This window comes from Phoxinus phoxinus (assembly GCF_949152265.1).
Source record: "Phoxinus phoxinus genome assembly, chromosome: 24".
Lineage (NCBI taxonomy): Eukaryota > Metazoa > Chordata > Actinopteri > Cypriniformes > Leuciscidae > Phoxinus > Phoxinus phoxinus.
The window spans coordinates 11,371,623-11,389,034 of NC_136899.1; the positions used below are offsets into that span (position 1 = coordinate 11,371,623).

General features: G+C 38.3%; 2 protein-coding genes across 6 annotated transcripts in view; both read left to right on the forward strand.

Moving 5' to 3' along the window:
- The window catches only part of ctdspla (CTD (carboxy-terminal domain, RNA polymerase II, polypeptide A) small phosphatase-like a), a 34,705-nt gene extending 32,065 nt beyond the window's left edge, over positions 1–2,640 (forward strand). For 2 of the 3 annotated variants that reach the window (XM_079601437.1, XM_079601438.1), the window contains 2 exons: positions 120–305; positions 1,719–2,640. In XM_079601437.1, coding sequence (XP_079457563.1) covers positions 120–305; positions 1,719–1,844 — 312 coding nt within the window. In that variant the 3' untranslated portion in view covers positions 1,845–2,640. Of the gene's footprint in view, positions 1–119; positions 306–446; positions 578–1,718 lie in introns of those variants that run through there. The other variant, XM_079601439.1, reaches the window with a different exon arrangement.
- Positions 2,641–2,850: 210 nt separating this feature from the next.
- Positions 2,851–17,252, forward strand: vill (villin-like). Of its 3 annotated transcripts, none has more exons than XM_079602410.1 (21): positions 2,851–3,062; positions 4,941–5,161; positions 6,961–7,069; positions 7,209–7,283; positions 7,674–7,867; positions 7,943–8,051; positions 9,195–9,305; positions 9,405–9,610; positions 10,101–10,179; positions 10,274–10,372; positions 10,503–10,656; positions 10,756–10,856; positions 10,946–11,083; positions 11,551–11,709; positions 12,080–12,259; positions 14,436–14,581; positions 14,665–14,809; positions 15,102–15,290; positions 16,322–16,381; positions 16,551–16,781; positions 16,873–17,252. In XM_079602410.1, exons 3-21 carry the CDS (start codon positions 7,001–7,003, stop codon positions 16,984–16,986), a joined length of 2,559 nt encoding a protein of 852 aa, XP_079458536.1. In that variant the 5' UTR covers positions 2,851–3,062; positions 4,941–5,161; positions 6,961–7,000; the 3' UTR covers positions 16,987–17,252. The 3 variants fall into 3 exon arrangements, with proteins under 3 accessions (XP_079458536.1, XP_079458538.1, XP_079458537.1); XM_079602412.1 differs by having other exon boundaries at positions 6,990–7,069; XM_079602411.1 differs by lacking the exon at positions 2,851–3,062 and having other exon boundaries at positions 4,850–5,161.
- Positions 17,253–17,412: the final 160 nt, after the last annotated feature.

Below are 17,412 nucleotides of genomic sequence, written 5' to 3' on the forward strand. Positions count from 1 at the left end.
TCAATAGGTCCCCTTTAAATATTAAAGATACTGTAATTATATTGTAAATATTATCAATCTTATATTATGTTGCTGTATTGTTTGTGTGCTCATAGCTGTCCCTGTTTTTGGTCTGGTAGTATGCTGACCCTGTAGCAGACCTGTTGGACCAGTGGGGTGTGTTCAGGGCACGGCTCTTCAGGGAATCCTGCGTGTTCCACCGGGGGAACTACGTCAAAGACCTCAGCCGACTGGGCCGGGAGCTCAACCAAGTCATCATAGTGGACAACTCACCTGCCTCCTACATCTTCCACCCAGAGAACGCCGTACGTACTGCACCACTGTGGTTGACATGACCTTACAGCATCAGAATACTCTTTTACTATATAACATAGGCTGCATGTTGAACTCCTAGAACTTGTGATGTGTGCGAATGTGTCTTTTATCCTAGAATCGTTTTTTTTCAGTGGAACTAATGAGGTAGAACCCAGCCGCTGGCTCTCTGCACTCCTTTGTCAAAACTTCTCATCAATTATAGACGGTAGCAAGAGACCTGTGGAGGAAACCGCAGTCAGACAGATCCTACCTCAGTGCTGTCACCTACTACACTTGCTCGCATCCGTCCTCTTATTAGATTGGAAGGTGTTATTCTGTATTCAAACTAATGAGCCAGAGGCGCTTATTAAAGCCTGTTATCTTTGAGATGGTGGAGACTTCTTCTCAAGACACTGCACACAGTTGGCAAAATAAGTGTCACGTATGCCTTTATCTGCCACTGCTGTCAACAGTACCTCCTGCGCGATAAATCGGAATAAAATCAAAATCTCAATACGGCTTAGTTAACTGAATCAAGAAAGCACTTCAATATTATAGGGGACCATTTTTATGAAATTTTACGCTGCCGCTGCTGCAGAGCAAGTGCAGGGACTTGCTACTGCCAATGCATTCACAGACATTGGTGTGAGCATGTAAGACATACATGAATAAACCCCCTTAGCAGATCTATACAGGTGGAGCTGGGGAAGGTGGAGGGTTTCTGAAAGCGCGCTGATAACAGCAACACTACCGGTATTGAATGTTGAGCTGCAGCTCATTGGCCGCTGATGCAACAGCAACCAATCAGCTGCGCTATGTAGATGACGATGCGATCGCTTCCAAATGAGTTAAGGACCTATCAGCCTGCGCCATCTAGACTTGGTATTTATTGTACACTTTCATCCACATTTGTTATTTTGCATTTGGTTGCATATATATTTTCATTTTTATTCTTCATATTCATACCTATCCCATACATTTTGTATCGTGTTTATATATACATTTATATATTTTTATACTTGAATGTGATACTGGACTGTTGGCACTGATTTATTTTATTTTATATTTGGTATATTTGATATTGTGTGTATTTTGTTGTATAAGCTACTGGGTGCCTTGAAATTCCTTCGGGATCAATAAAGTGTCAATCATTTAGTTCACGAATATTGCTTCCTGTTAAAGGGAAAGTGTTTTCTTAAATGAATAGTTCACCCAAAAAATGTCATAATTTATTTACCTTCATGTTGTTCCAAATTTGAATGACCATCTTCAAAATATGTTTGTTTTGTTCAGCAGAAGAAAGACGGTCTCGCAGCTTTGAAACAACATAATAATTACATTTTTGGGTGAATTATCCCATAGTTGGTAGTTTGACAAAAGCGTTTTTTTCAGCACGTGCTTAAAGTGTCTTTCTGTGTTGGCAGGTGCCGGTGCAGTCGTGGTTTGATGACATGACAGACACCGAGCTGCTGGATTTACTGCCACTGTTTGAAGGCCTGAGCAGGGAGACGGACGTTTACGGTGTGTTACAGAGCCTGAGGACCAGGTAGCACACGGGTCCAGCAGCACTGCCTTGCAAACACAAACGCCCCCACCCCTCCATCCGTCCCGGGTCGAGCCAATGTTCAGTTTTGGCCTCTAGAGGACACCACTCACCCAACGGACGCTACTTTATCTCTCTCAGTGGACCAACGGCCAACAATATTCCTTGGCGAGCAAATATATACACTCATGAAGAAAACAAAGCGTCATCTTTTTAAGAGAAACACAAGAGTTTACTATCCTTGAGTATATTTAACAGGGAAAAAAGAACAGAGAAACAACAAGACGGGCTATTTTTCTGGACCGGCGTGAAAACACTTTGAACTTTTTTTCTGCTCAGGCTATGCAGGCAGTCCTTTCCGTGGCGTCATCGGTAGTTCCAGCAACTGTGATTTTATTTTTTCCCGTTTTCTTGTACCAAACAAAGTGCCTTCTGACTGTTGTTTTTATGTGGACACAAATGCGTTTTTGTATGCTGCATATTTACAATTCGAAACCTTTAAACAAACACTTACTGTAAGACCAAGGCAAACAATGAGTCTTTTAAAATTCCTGAAGACTATGGTGACGGTCAGGAGATTTCACTGGACTGAATTATATTATCGAGCGAAAGATGATGCCGTTATTTTCTCGGGTTATTTTATGCCTTCGAAAATATAGCATCTATTACCCAACTGTGATTTGAACTAATAATACAACATATATTGTGAAAAAAAAGCGGTAATCAACAATCCAATATGTCAGGATCTGAAATTTATAATCTTCATTATCAAAATAAAAGATGCAATCAATATAAAGAATGGCTCACATGTTTGTGTCTATTTGTGTGCATTACACTTGAGTAAGTTTCAATGGGATGCTGGGAAGCCGTGAGCGGGTTACACACAATGAGTCCATTGTACAGGATCTTTACAGAACAGTGAATTTAAATATGCTTGGTTTTCCTCAACAAGATTGATTTTGTGTCCTCAGAAATGAGGGCTGTGTAGTTAATGAGCAAACTGTGCGCTCGTCTAGTTTGATGCATGATTTGCCATGAACCTTAAGCGGTTCGCTAACAGAGAAGCAACTAAAAGGCCACCTGTGACAGTAAAGAGTCATTTTTGGTGGTAAAACTTTGGAAAAGGCAGGGTTTTTTTTTGTCAGCCATGAAAATATATGTGGAGGCGGTAAGCTGGGCATTTATACATTATTGAGTTTTGTATCTGTTAACCTTGGAGTCTGAGGTAAGATGTTTTTTTTTTACATTTTCACAAATATTTAATATTTTATGTCTCAGTTTAAAAGTGAAAAGACCACTTTAAGGAAAATATTTTGACTTGACCTGATAAAAATTACTTTTTGTTGGTGTAGCCTTATGTAGTCAGATTGATTTAGTCGTTAAATAACGTTTCTGACTTAAATAAAAACCAGTTAATTCACTCAATGAAACATTTATTTAAGATTTGAACAATATATTTACACTGTCAGTAGTTCCTGGTCTCAATGATTAGCTTCAGAATATCCAAATATGGTAACTTCGAAACCTCTGTGAATCACATGACCTTGAGCTTTATGGGCAGTGTGTGTTTGAGAGTATAAAATGACATTTTGAATTTGGGTGCTGTCAGAGAGATGTTTGCCTAAGGTGTCTCTGGGATGGGGGATGAAAGGAACAGCTGAATATGAGCTCTCTTATGTTGGGTTGCTCCTCTGGAAATGACTCATATCTGTTTGCTTTACTATTGTCATGAATGTTTGTCTATGTGTGTGTTCTGCACCGAGAGGGAAGGACATGCTGTTCTATGCCAGTAGTGAAAAAAATACTCTTAAATCCTAAAGGTTTCCTCCTAATGCTTATATGATAAAACTAAGCGGTTACCACCAACATACTGCCATGGACAAGTTTGTGTTGCTTCACAAACAATTGAATAGATTACTTAACCGGCTGGTAAACATTTATGTAATAATGACATTGGTGCAATTTTTATCCGAACCCTATTGATCTCTTTTCCCTAAATCTCTTTCCCAGTGAGTTTATTCACATTAAATTCACTCCCGATGCCCTTTATTGTTTTGAATATCCTGACATTGAGAAGAGAGAAGCTGTAATTGTATGCTGGAAATTGTGTTATTTATTTCTGTTTCAACAGGACTGTGAGAGGGTGGAAGTAACACAAATTACGGAGCCCCTAAAGGGAAAAGATATGGGAGAAACATGAATACACTTTCATATAAATGATAAAAAAAATAGCCATATTTTACGATTAAAAGTAAATTATAAATTCATTACTTTCATTATTAATTTTTATTAGTGATGTTGCTGGGATGGATGGATGGATGGATGGATGGATGGATGGATAGATAGATAGATAGATAGATAGATAGATAGATAGATAGATAGATAGATAGATAGATAGATAGATAGATAGATAGATAGATAGATTAAAACTGATATTTTCACTCAGAAAATAAGTTTTTTCTTTCCATAGAAACACCGCCCTCTTCCTCAGAATGGCATTCTGGCCTGCAGTTAAGGTGAAGCCTCGAAACCTTAATGAAGCAACACTTTGCCGCTTATCTTTATTTGTTAGCGTCTGATGGGCCGTTTGCCATAGTTTGCCTCTGATATCTGTCCAAGAGCCTCTCGCAGGGGATTCGTTCGCTCAGTCTCTCCATCTGCTGGAGTGGAAGACATTAATCACTGTCTCCTTTCCTGAGTGTCTGTGTGGCGTTCCCGTCTGAAGCGTTCCTTGCGGTCTGTGAAAGAGTTGAGACAGAGCTGATGTGAGCGGAATCCAGACACGCTTGAGTCTCTCTGACATCCACCAACTTCAAACAAGCTTGTTTTAGATCACTGAGAGAATGCCTGATTGAGACAGGGATTCCTAATTCATGTAGTTTCAAGGGTTTTCACCCGCTAATTCAGTGGGTTATTAACGCTGATGTTGTTTCAAACACGCCTGGCTTTCATTTTCAAAATCGAAATCGAAAATATAAACAATGTCCTGGTCCATTTTTTCATGCAAATATAATTTATTGTGAACTGGTGCTTTCAACCTTCAAAAAGCATGGAAAAACATCAAAGTTTTTGATCAGAGTTTTTTTTCTTTTTTCTTCTAAAGGTTTATTTTTAGGGTTATGTGCGTAAGAGGTCAAAGGGACGCCTTCTTGTCCATATAAAGTCCTGTGTGAGTATTAAGGTGTGTTCTCACCTGTAGGGCTGGACATATACAAGCCCTTCCCTGATCAGCACACATTCACAATACACACAGGGAGAGGAACATTCATCATAACTCATTAATACATCAATACCCTGAACAATACTTCTGTGTGCCACGTACAGGTAAGAACAAAACTATCAGAATTCATCCGTCATTGAATGGTGCATTTACAGTTATCCAGTTCTTGAAGGATATTTTAAGTAGTGTACTGTGTGTGACAAAGTTTTACATGATTATTATAACCAGAAAAATATATAGGCTACAATTGTATGAGATTCAAAACTGATCTCAAGGTATATTTTGTTTGCAATAAAATCAGATTTGCTTTAGTCTGTATTTAGCACATTACTTTATGTGTAAATGAAACTTATAAATTTGTCATAAAGAATCAAAAGATCCTGCATGACCAAACTCGCACTGGGAAATATGAGACTAAACCATGTAAATGATTAGGACTAATGTAAAAGCCTGTCGACTATTGTTTGCTTTGTCAATAGACAGGAAAACCAGTCATTCAGGACAGAAAGCACACAAAACTATTAAATACGCAGTGCTTGTACTTTAGTAATAAGCTGTTTGTCAGAGAGCGATCAGATGAATGTCTTATTTGAATGTAACAGGATCATATGAGAGATTAAAAGCTGTTGAGACAGATATTACTTCTCTAATTATTGGTAGATTCTGACCAACTAGCTGTGCTTCAGTTGGTCTGTTCTCATTGAATGCCATTTTCTGAGAAATCGAATATTTCTGTTTGTTTTGGGTAAATGACTAAATTTTTTAATGCTCCACCCTCAATACAATATTTCAGTCAATATTCTCGCGGCCCAGTTTCTTAGCAACAGCTGCTGTGAATATAAAAGGTCAGCGTTTATAAGAGAGGATTGGTTGCTGATGTGTAGTTGTTGTTTATTTGCGGTGCATTATTTATTTGCAGGCAACCACAGCTTTTTGAATGGATTCTCCAGCAAAGCCCTTAGCAGGACACATAGTATATGATAAAACATCTGAAACAGATTTTGGCCATCATATGACTCCAGCATCATATTTACCAATAATGTGTAATGTTATAGCGACCTGTTCTAAATTAGCTTTTGATACATATCTATTGCCAAGTATAGTTTTTGTGTGTACTGAGCAGATTCTTCAATGTGAAATCCATTTGTTGCCATGGTGCTGGGCGGCACTGGTTATTAGTACAGAATCTCTGGAGGAAGCAAAATCTCCGCATATCATCTTCATCCTTTCATAAACCATCTGTTCTCAAGTCACTCAGTGTTATAAGTGATGAAGGACCAGATTTTTGTTCAAAATATTGCTCCCTGATATTTCACATTTGCAAAGATCTGTCAACATTTAATCAAAGACTGAAATCTATCTATCTATCTATCTATCTATCTATCTATCTATCTATCTATCTATCTATCTATCTATCTATCTATCTATCTATCTATCTATCTATCTATCTATCTATCTATCTATCTATCTATCTGTCTATCTATCTATCTGTCTATCTATCTATCTATTCTATCTATCTGTCTGTCTGTCTGTCGATCAATCTGTCTGTCTGTCGATCAATCTGTCTGTCTGTCTGTCGATCAATTTGTCTATCTTTTTTTCGATCTGTCTATCAATCTGTCTGTCTGTCAATCGATCTGTCTATTTGTCGATCAATCTGTCTGACTATCAATCTGTCTGTCTGTCTCTCTGTCTGACGATTAATATATATGTCTGTCGATCGATCAATCTGTCTGATGATCAATCTGTTTATATTTCTGTCTGTCTGACGATTAATCTGTCTGTCCATCTGTCTGCCTTTCTAATGTTAAAATATGCTAATTGTATCGTATAATGTAGAGTAGACGATGTGTTTATAAGTGTTATATATAGTTATATACGTTGGATATCTTTTTTAATTCAGATAGTTTGAGCGTTGAGATTTCTTCTCAGAATCCAGCAGAATGACTGAAGCCGGGGATGTGTTTAAAAATATCCAGCGAAAGCCTGGCCTGCAGATCTGGACCATCAGTGTAAGAGAACACTGTTGTTTGCTCCCATTTTTGCCAGCTCTGTGATTTAATATTAATTTTTAAAAACATGAAAACAAGTCAAACTGGCATTGCATTTTTTATTATTCCTTGTATATTATTCTGTTTTCTGTTTCTTTAGAAAATGAAAATGGTCCCTGTTCCAGAGCAGGCGTTCGGAAATTTTTTTGAGGGTGACTGCTATATAATTCTTAATGTAAGTAATTTAGTGCTTTCAGAAAGGCTTCCTATAGCCTATGAACACTTTCGTACACCTCCAGTTGACAATAATACCATAGAACTATGTCCAGTTGAACACAAAGGAAGTGATCATCACAGAATTTTTCAAGCTTTTTCCAATGAGAATGCATAGTGATTTTCTTGGTTAATTAAAATTATTATTATTATTTGTTTTTACAATTAGACTAAAAAATATTATATAAATATAAAATGTAGTGCTGTCAAATCGATTAATTGATTATCAATTTTAATTATTTAATTGATTAATTAATTTATTATTACCGGCAATGTACTAAAAATAGGTGCATGATACCTTTTTAAGCATATAGTGTATCTGTCCTAACGCATTTTGTCCTGTCTCATCCAGGTGAGCAACAGCACCACACAATCCACTGATATCCACTACTGGATAGGCAACACTTCCTCTCAGGATGAGCAGGGAGCCGCAGCCATCTATGTAACCCAACTGGATGAGTATCTCGACGGCAGTCCTGTCCAGTACCGGGAGGTCCAGGGATGTGAATCAGCCAAATTCAAAAGCTACTTCAAGAGTGGCATCATGTGAGTGAAAGTAAAATATTTTGGCTTGCTCATGCTAATTCCATAATTGTCTGATTATGTCCTGTTTCCTTGCAGATATAAAAAAGGTGGTGTGGGATCGGGATTCACTCATGTTGAGACCAATATGTATAACATTCAGCGTCTGCTCCACGTCAAAGGGACAAAACACGTGACTGCCAGAGAGGTGAACTACTGTACCAGACACCTCGAGTCGCAATGCTAAATTACAATTTCTTCTAAAGTGAAGGCTCAGATCATGAATATTAAAAAGTTGATGCTTTCTTGGTAACCTTATGAGCTTATAGTCACAAACCCTAATTAATATTCACGAGCCACCCCTTCCTCATAGTAGAATATGTAGAACTATCATTTTGCCAAGACATGTTAAACATATTTTACTGTAAAAATACATTCCTTTCCAAAAATGTTGTCCTAACCTTACCCATAACTTCCCTAAAATCAGAGGGAAATGAAGAGGTGAATAACTGTAGAAGCACCTAATCCTGATAAGCTTAAACTCTATAAATTTGTTCCTCAAATCTGATTGGTTGATTGGAAAGTTGTTCCAGCATCAACATAGATGTTGTACTTGGTGAAAATCCCAAAATCCAAAATCCAAAATCCACGGAAGTTCACCGTGATAAAGGAAACTATATTTTTATGTGAGCAAAAAAGCATAATATTAAAAGAATAATATGCAGTTTGAAAAATTAAATAATTGGCTTGTAGCTGAAGCAAATGGTTAAAATTCTAAATTCAATATAAATTAATATAATTTAATCTGAAACATTTTAAATGAAATTAAAACGTATTAGTTATTTTTAAATTAATTATACTGTGTGTATGTATATATATATAAATGAGAGAGAGAGAGAGAGAGAGAGAGAGAGACCCCAATTTGAAAACCCATGTTTTAACAGAACACAGACAACCTTTTATTCTTGAGTTGATTTATAAATGTTGTCAAAGCACAAAAGGATTTGCAATTAAATTCCCTTTGTGGGGACAGATATTCATATTGCAGGCTAAGGGCCAACATTAAGATTATCTGAAAATGAAGCTGTCAGACTCTAAATTATTGAATTTAATTTTTCTAAGAAGGTCAATAATCTTGTCTCTGCATCACTACTTGTCCTCATGCCTTCTGATGTTTCTCTTACTTGGCCCAGATCCTTGTCTTAGGTTATCAATTTCAGAAAAAAACAGGAAGTTAAATATCGTATTCAGAGCTGAACAAGACCTTTTCAGTAATATCTTATTTCTAGCCAGTGCTGACTGAACTGAAGCCAGGGGGATTTTAGCGGGCTGTGTGTGTCACTCTCTGCAGGTGGAGGTTTCCTGGAGCAGTTTTAATCTAGGGGACATATTCCTTCTGGACTTGGGAAAAGCAATAATTCAATGGAACGGTCCTCAAAGCAATAGACAAGAAAAATTAAAGGTAATTGAAGTAACAGGGGAATACACTGCGCTGGATGTCTAATAAAATGAGGAATTGTTTGATTTCCATTGGGTCCCTCTCCTCTCCTGTCTTTTGTAGGCTGTTCTGTTGGCCCAGGACATCCGGGACCGAGAGCGAGGAGGCCGGGCTCAGATTGGTGTGATTGAGGGTGGGCAGGAAGAAGCCTCTGCTGACCTCATGAAGATCATGAAATCTGTTTTGGGCCAGAGGACTGTTAACCTGAAAGAGGCAATCCCTGACGACAAACCAGACCAAAACCAGACCTCCATCGTCAAACTCTACCAGTATGATCTATCTATCTATCTATCTATCTATCTATCTATCTATCTATCTATCTATCTATCTATCTATCTATCTATCCATCCATCCATCCATCCATCCATCCATCCATCCATCCATCCATCCATCCATCCATCCATCCATCCATCCATCCATCCATCCATCCATCCATCCATCCATCCATCCATCCATCCATCCATCCATCCATCCATCCATCCATCCATCCATCCATCCATCCATCCATCCATCCATCCATCCATCCATCCATCCATTCATCCATCCATCCATCCATCCATCCATCCATCCATCCATCCATCCATCCATCCATCCATCCATCCATCCATGTCTGTCTGTCTGTCTGTCTGTCTACACTCAGTATCTATTGCTATTTATGATTATTTTATGTTTCTAATGATGCTGTTGATAATGAATCAATAATTCAGAGCTAGGGTTTAATTACCTAACAATCCTTAATTAACATTCTATCGTTGTCAGTGTGTCTGATGCCAGTGGTCAGCTGTTGGTACAGGAAGTGGCTGCCAGTCCACTGACCCAGGATTTGCTGTGTTCCTCGGTGAGACACATGATGTCTACCAAATCACCCACAGTATCACTATACGACACACAACTAACTGCGGATTATGTTCTGATGTATGTTTTGTTTGTAGGATTGCTATTTTTTAGATCAAGGTGGCAACGCAATAATGGTCTGGAAGGGAAAAGGAGCATCAGATGAAGAGCGACGCTCAGCACTGAGTCGAGCGGTTGTAAGTATCTGTGTTTGCGAATTACCATTAATCTGCAAAGTAGTATTTTTTATTTTAATATACTATCAAATGACCAAAATCACTTCTCGAATTGTGTCACAATTGGTGCACACAAATAATCGTCCCTCAGGGCTTTATAAAAGCAAAGAACTACCCGTCCAACACTAAAGTGGAAGTTATGAGTGAAGGAGGAGAGTCTGCCATGTTTAAACATCTCTTCAAGTCCTGGATAGAAAAAGGTCAAACCCAAGGCCTAGGAAAGATCCACGCAGTAGGAAAGATAGGTGATTCGTCATTATTTTTGTGAAAGTGTAGATGTTTCAGTATTGTCATTATAGTATATTCATCATATGTGTTGTTTGTATACACATCTGTTATCGCAGCTAAAGTGGATCAGGTGAAGTTTGACGTAATGGAGCTTCACGCTCAGCCAAAGCTGGCTGCTCAGGAGCGGATGGTGGATGATGCTTCAGGACACGTTCAGGTATGGTGCAATAATAATAATACCTGAATTCAGAAGTTTTGGGCCCGCTGTCACACTGTTATCAAACATCTCCGCTGCTTTGTGTTCAGATTTGGCGGATTGAGAATCTTGAACTGAAGGAGGTGGACCGAAGCACTTACGGACAGTTCTACGGTGGAGACTGTTATCTAGTGCTGTACACTTACAACAGAGCCAACAAACCTCAGTACATCCTCTACATGTGGCAGGTGAGGAGCATAACGTGAATACTCTGGACCCTATCATACACCCGGTGCAAGTGTTTTTTGCTAGCTTCAGCCCGACGCAGTTATCATTTTCACGTCCTGCGCCACGTTGCTTAAATGGCAAATGCATCTGCACCCATTTGTGCGCCCATGGGCGTGCTGGTCTGAAACCGAGGTGTGTTCAGACACATTGTTGGTGCGTTGCTATTTTGAGGCTGAAAGACTGAGCCATTGACCAACTGACACCTGGTCTAAAGTCAAGCGTGTGAGTAATGTGCGCCTATAGGCGGGTCCACAACGCGCGTACACTTTGTCCCGTAGATGGTCTGCTCGTGCACTTTAACCTCGCACATGAGCAGATCCGTTTCCTCGCTAGAGAAGCATTGACCTGAAAAACTAGACTTACACTGTGTTATAATCTGTATCTACACATTGGAGACCCTATGACATGAAGCATGTGTTCTCCGCAGGGTCGCCATGCCACACAGGATGAGGTGACGGCATGCGCTTATCAGGCGGTGAATGTGGATAACAAATACAATGGAGCCCCAACACAGGTCAGAGTGGTCATGGGAAAAGAGCCCAGACACTTCCTGGCCATCTTTAAGGCCAGACTCATCATATTTGAGGTGATTTTCCCTTCATTCCAATGGAACATTTAGCTCTAAATTGTACATTATTTTATGATCTGAATTATTTACCACTTTCAGGAAACCAAATAAAATATGTATTTACTTGCTTACATATTCTGCCATAGGATTTATTTTAAATGAAATGATTCTGGCTTCTTTTGAGTAATCTATGAGTTTACTTTTTCTTAAAGTAACAATAATAACCATTATTACTGACATTATCAAACATTTTTACAATATGTAATAATCGTTGTGTTTTACAAATAATTAGAAGTGTCAGTTTCATTTATTTGAATGAGCTACATTTATTATTAAGCATTTCTTTTTTCAGTGCTCTTGTCCCACTGACGTGTTGATGCTTTCTTAGGGTGGGACAGGCAGACCGGGTGTTGTGAACCCTGACCCTGGTGCCCGACTCTTTCAGGTCAGAGGAACACATGAGATGAACACCAAGGCAACCGAGGTGCCCGCCCGAGCTTCCTCTCTCAACACCAATGATGTCTTTCTGCTCAAAACTCATCAGACTGTCTTCCTGTGGTTTGGAAAGGTGAGTAAAAATACACAACAAATAAATAAATAAATAAATAAATGAATCTATTACTAATAACTTTAAATAAATAAATAGCTAAATGTGTAAATAAATATACACTAAAACTAAAATGTGTGAAATTACAAGCAATTATACTTCAGCAAAAATGTATTAATTACATTAAATAATATTAATTAATGAATCATAATGAATAGAATTTAAATTCTAAATATATATATAGGCTATATATATTAATTAGAGCTGTCAAATTGATTAATCACTATTAATCACATCTAACATGAAGGTTTGTAAATATATATACACTGTATACATATACAGTGTGTGTATGTGTACGCATATATTAGATATTTACATACTTTTATGTTAGATGCGATTAATGGGTATTTATTGATTTGACAGAACTCGTGTGTGTGTGTGTGTGTATTTGTGTATACATTTTTTAAATAAAATATGTCAAATTAAAACAAGAAAAACAGCAATTACACTCCAGCGAAAATGTTAATTATTAATTATAATACATTTATTAATTAATTCTTCTATCATGTTATTATTTGAAATATTAATTTATCTATTATATACAAGGGTGCACATAACTTTTTTGGTCTGGTTCTCAGCTGTCATCATCACTTTCCTCCTGACTGCTCTTTTAACTATTTTTATTTTCTTTCGAACATGGTAGATGATGATGATGATGATGACAACAACGATGTTGTTGTTTAACAATAAAATAAAAATGTACATTAATGACACAGACAACAGCAGGAATATTAGGCTGCTGTCACTTTAAGACCTAATGCACGGACCGAATACACTGACTCAACTGTTCACTTATGACATAACCAAGAAAATACTTCCCGAGATGGGTATTTTGACATCATTTTGTGTGTATGTGAAACCCCTCCACCCGGTCCTACTCGCCCCGCCCTATGCGGGCCTCGAACCCAGGTTTCCACTGCACGCGACAAACGACAGTCGTCGGACCGGAAGTCATTTGTTTCCAGTGGAGAGTACGGGAGCTGCGATTATGCGTATGCGTAAAATTCGGATCCGATTTGAGCTTTGGATCCGTTGCGAATATCTGAACTTCTGCAAATATATGCGACAATCGTATGCGAATGTCGTGTGCAGTGGAAAGGCGGCTTGAGTCAAGCGCTCTGCATCTGTCGCTAGAGTGTATTTTGAGATCAGAGGAGTGAGATGCGAAAGAGGAATCAATTCGGTCGGTGTTCGTGTGCTGTCTGAAACGCGCACTGTTATCTGTCCCGATTTTCGCCTCTTCTTCCCCTTTTAAAATAGTTTGAATGTGTAAATTGGCAAGACAAAACACGTCCACATGATAAACTTTCACTTTATGATGGTTAAACTTAGCAGTTAATCCGCGAATCACATGCGTGCCGAACCGCGGAGCCTGGTCAGCACGGATCAACTGCGATCCGTTGCACCCCTAATAATTTATGAACACACTCATCATCATGATTGCTATCTTACCAGAGATGGAGACAAATCCTACTCCAGTAAGTAAACGTGTCCTCAAAAATGTTGGTAGGCTACTCAAAAGAGCTTCCCTCCACGTTTTCTGCTGGGCAGCACCAGTTATGTTCAACCCTGATTATATAATGTTTGTGTGTGGTTCAGGTAATGGGGACAAAGAGTCCCACCAACCTTGGCAATATCCAAAATATTTGTCCTTGTGGGGACACGGTTTGGTCCCAATGAGGAAAACAACTTATAAATTATACTAAGTGATGTTTTTTTGAAAATGCAGAACTTTTTCTGTGATGGTATGGTTATGGGTTACAGTATAAACACCATAATGTCTATGGAATGTCCCTGTAAAACATTAAAAACATACGTGTGTTTGTGTGCATCGTTTGTTTGTTTGTTTGTTTGTTTGGTTGGTTGTATGGTTCAGGTATTCCTATGCTGTGGGGACAAAATGTATATATGCCAGAAATGTTTGAACTGGTTTTTGGTTCCCATGAGGATCATACCATTTTATTTATTTTTTTTTTATGTAAAAATGCAGAACGTTTTCTGTGAGGGTTGTGCTTAGGGGTAGGGTTAGGGGATAGAATATACAGTTTGTACAGTATAAAAATCAATATGTCTATGGAAAGTCTCCATAACACATGAAAACCTAACGTGTGTGTGTGTGTGTTTATGTTTCCCACAGGGCTGCAGTGGAGATGAGAGGGAGATGGGGAAAGCCGTTGCTGATTTGCTTTCTGAGCAGGATAAGCAGAATGTGATGGAAGGACAGGAACCAGCTGCGTTCTGGGTGGCTTTGGGAGGGAAAGCCCCATATGCCAGTGACAAGAGGTACAACCCGAAAAACACTCATACTTTAACTCAACTCAGAGGACGGTTGATCATTTCCACTGACTTTTCTGTATCTCCACCAGATTGGAGAAAGAAGTGGCGCCTCACGATCCTCGTCTGTTTGAATGCTCCAATCAGACGGGCCGATTCCTCATGACAGAGGTGTCTGACTTCTCTCAGGACGATCTGGATGAGGATGATGTCATGCTGTTAGACACCTGGGAGGAGGTGGGTTGCGTGAGGTCACGCTGTCGGCTTCTTTTGCATGCGGCTGCGGTGAAATGGCGGTGCCGTTCTGGGTTATGCAAAAGAAACAGAGAAAAATTACATCAAACAACAATTCCACTGTATGTTTTGAGTATTAAGTTACTCTAACCAAGGGGTTATATGTGTGTGTGTGTGTGTATATATATATATATATATTATGCAAAGGGTCCTTTGCAAAAGGGTCGTCAAAAACGGGGGCTGTAGCATCAAAAAGTTTGAAAACGCATATGTCAAAACTCTTTTTCTTCCTTAGATTTTCCTTTGGATTGGCAACTCAGCCAACCAGTACGAGATTCAGGAGTCCTATAGCAGTGCAGTGGACTATCTTAAAACCCACCCAGCAGGACGGGACCCTGGAACACCGATCTCCACTGTTAAACAAGGCTTTGAGCCTCCTACCTTCACCGGCTGGTTTAATGCTTGGGATGCTCACAAGTGGAGCGTGAGTCGAGCAGGCTGAAGTTGCCCAGCAGGGGGCAGTAATGCACAACATAAAGTCACTAACAAACTAACAGAATCTCTAAATCCACGTAATTGTTTGTTGATTCTCACTTAATTATCATCATCAACATGAAAGCAAAATGGACCCTTTTTACTTTCATAAGGAATTTTCCCGGTCTTATTTTGCATGACTTTTTATTCTATGTCGATATTCCAAAATAGGCCTGTCACGATTACGAATTTTGCTGACTATTAATTGTCTTAATTAATGATTTACATTGTTAAAAAAAAAAAAGTGGATTTGTATATAATATAATAATAAAATTATAATAAACTAGGCCTGTATGATTTAGCCTACTTTATTATTGTGAAGGAAAAAAAAAAATATATAAAATAATATAGTTGTGTATTTGATGGCAAATTTAATAATAAATAATTTAGCAAATAATACATTGTGAGTAAATCGAATAACCACGATCAAACAAATAATTAATAATTGCAACAGGCCTAATTCCAAATAATATTTTTATGAAAATAACTTGATCAGCCTCTGACACAACATTCCTTTTCGTTCACGCGGGCTATTCATTCATATTAACTGAAAGCTAATGTTATACTAGCCAATTCCTTTTCAAACAATATAGTAATAATAATACAAATAATAATGGAAAAATAATAGTTGAATATTAATATTATCATCATCATCATATTTAGACAAGAAATTGTCTAGGAATTGGCTATTAAAATTATAATAATAATTACTATTACTATTTTATAATTATTATTAGTAGAAGTAGTAGGATATTGTCACTTCAGGCCACGTTTACTTTTCACAATCCAACATTCCCAATGGTTAACTTAAAGTCAAATTCCGCCTTCTTTTCTCTGGTTGAATATTCAAATATTCTGGAAATAAAATTGGTTCCGAGTGCCATTTTATGTTGAAATACTTTTGTCCACCCTCACACCACATAATGAATGAATGTTACAAAGAGAGACACTTTTTCAGCTTCACTCTACTGTATATTGTAGGGAGGCCTTTCATATGAGGAGATGAAAAGCAAGCTGGGTGACATTTCGCAAATCACTGTGGTAAAAAATCTTTCACCTTACTGATCAAATACTTGTTCTTGATATCAACAGATGCATTTCAATTGATTCATCTTACTTGATTAAATTGATTATCTAATTGCATCTTGATATTGATATGGTCTACACACTTATGCAGATCTAAACATAATGTTGACCTCATTTCCTGTAGAATCTCAACAACACAGACCTGAATAAGAAGACAGGAGGAGGTGCGGGGAGCTACAGCGCTCCGGGAGGACCGGGAAATATAAGGTCCCATAACCAGCGGATGTCCTCTTCCATCTCCAGTGCACATGCAGACCAGTCTCCCACCAGAACAAAGCCTTCTGGGATGCAAAATTCCGAGCTAGTTCAAACACCTAACCAGCTGCGTCAAGGAGAGGACCCTGGGAAACGAGAGGTGGGTGCTGAAGCATTTTTGGTTGGTATGATAAAGTCATACGATTTATCATGTGGTGGTAAAAATTTTTCCTACACTGTCTTTATTTCAGGAGTTTTTGACTGACACAGAATTCGAGAATCTTCTCGGCTGCAGCCGTGATAATTTCCAGCGACTGCCTAAATGGCGTCAGAACGACCTTAAAAAGAAAGCAGGACTGTTTTGAGTTGGTTTTACTATAATGATGAGATAAGTTGCGTCTTAAATGACTCACTATGCACCTATACACTATGTACTTATGTATTCATCCAGTGTATGAACTGTATAAGGTTATGTTGTCATTCAACGTCACAGTCTGATGCCCCTCCTCCTCTGCCAACGTAATTAAAGTTGCAAAAACATGAGTGCATGAAGTGTCCAACATTCCACTTAATTTAGTGCATCATCCGGGTATTTAAAGTGCACTCTTTTTTTTTTTTTTTTTCAGTGTGAACACACTACTCGCACTATTTATACTTAAAAAACGTCATAGAGTAGTGCATAAGGACACAATATTGGGACGCACCTATAAAGTCTGATCTTCAGACAAGCTTAATGTGCTTCTTGGGTATTTTGGGCTTGAAGACTGTAACCTATGCACTGTTATAGATTT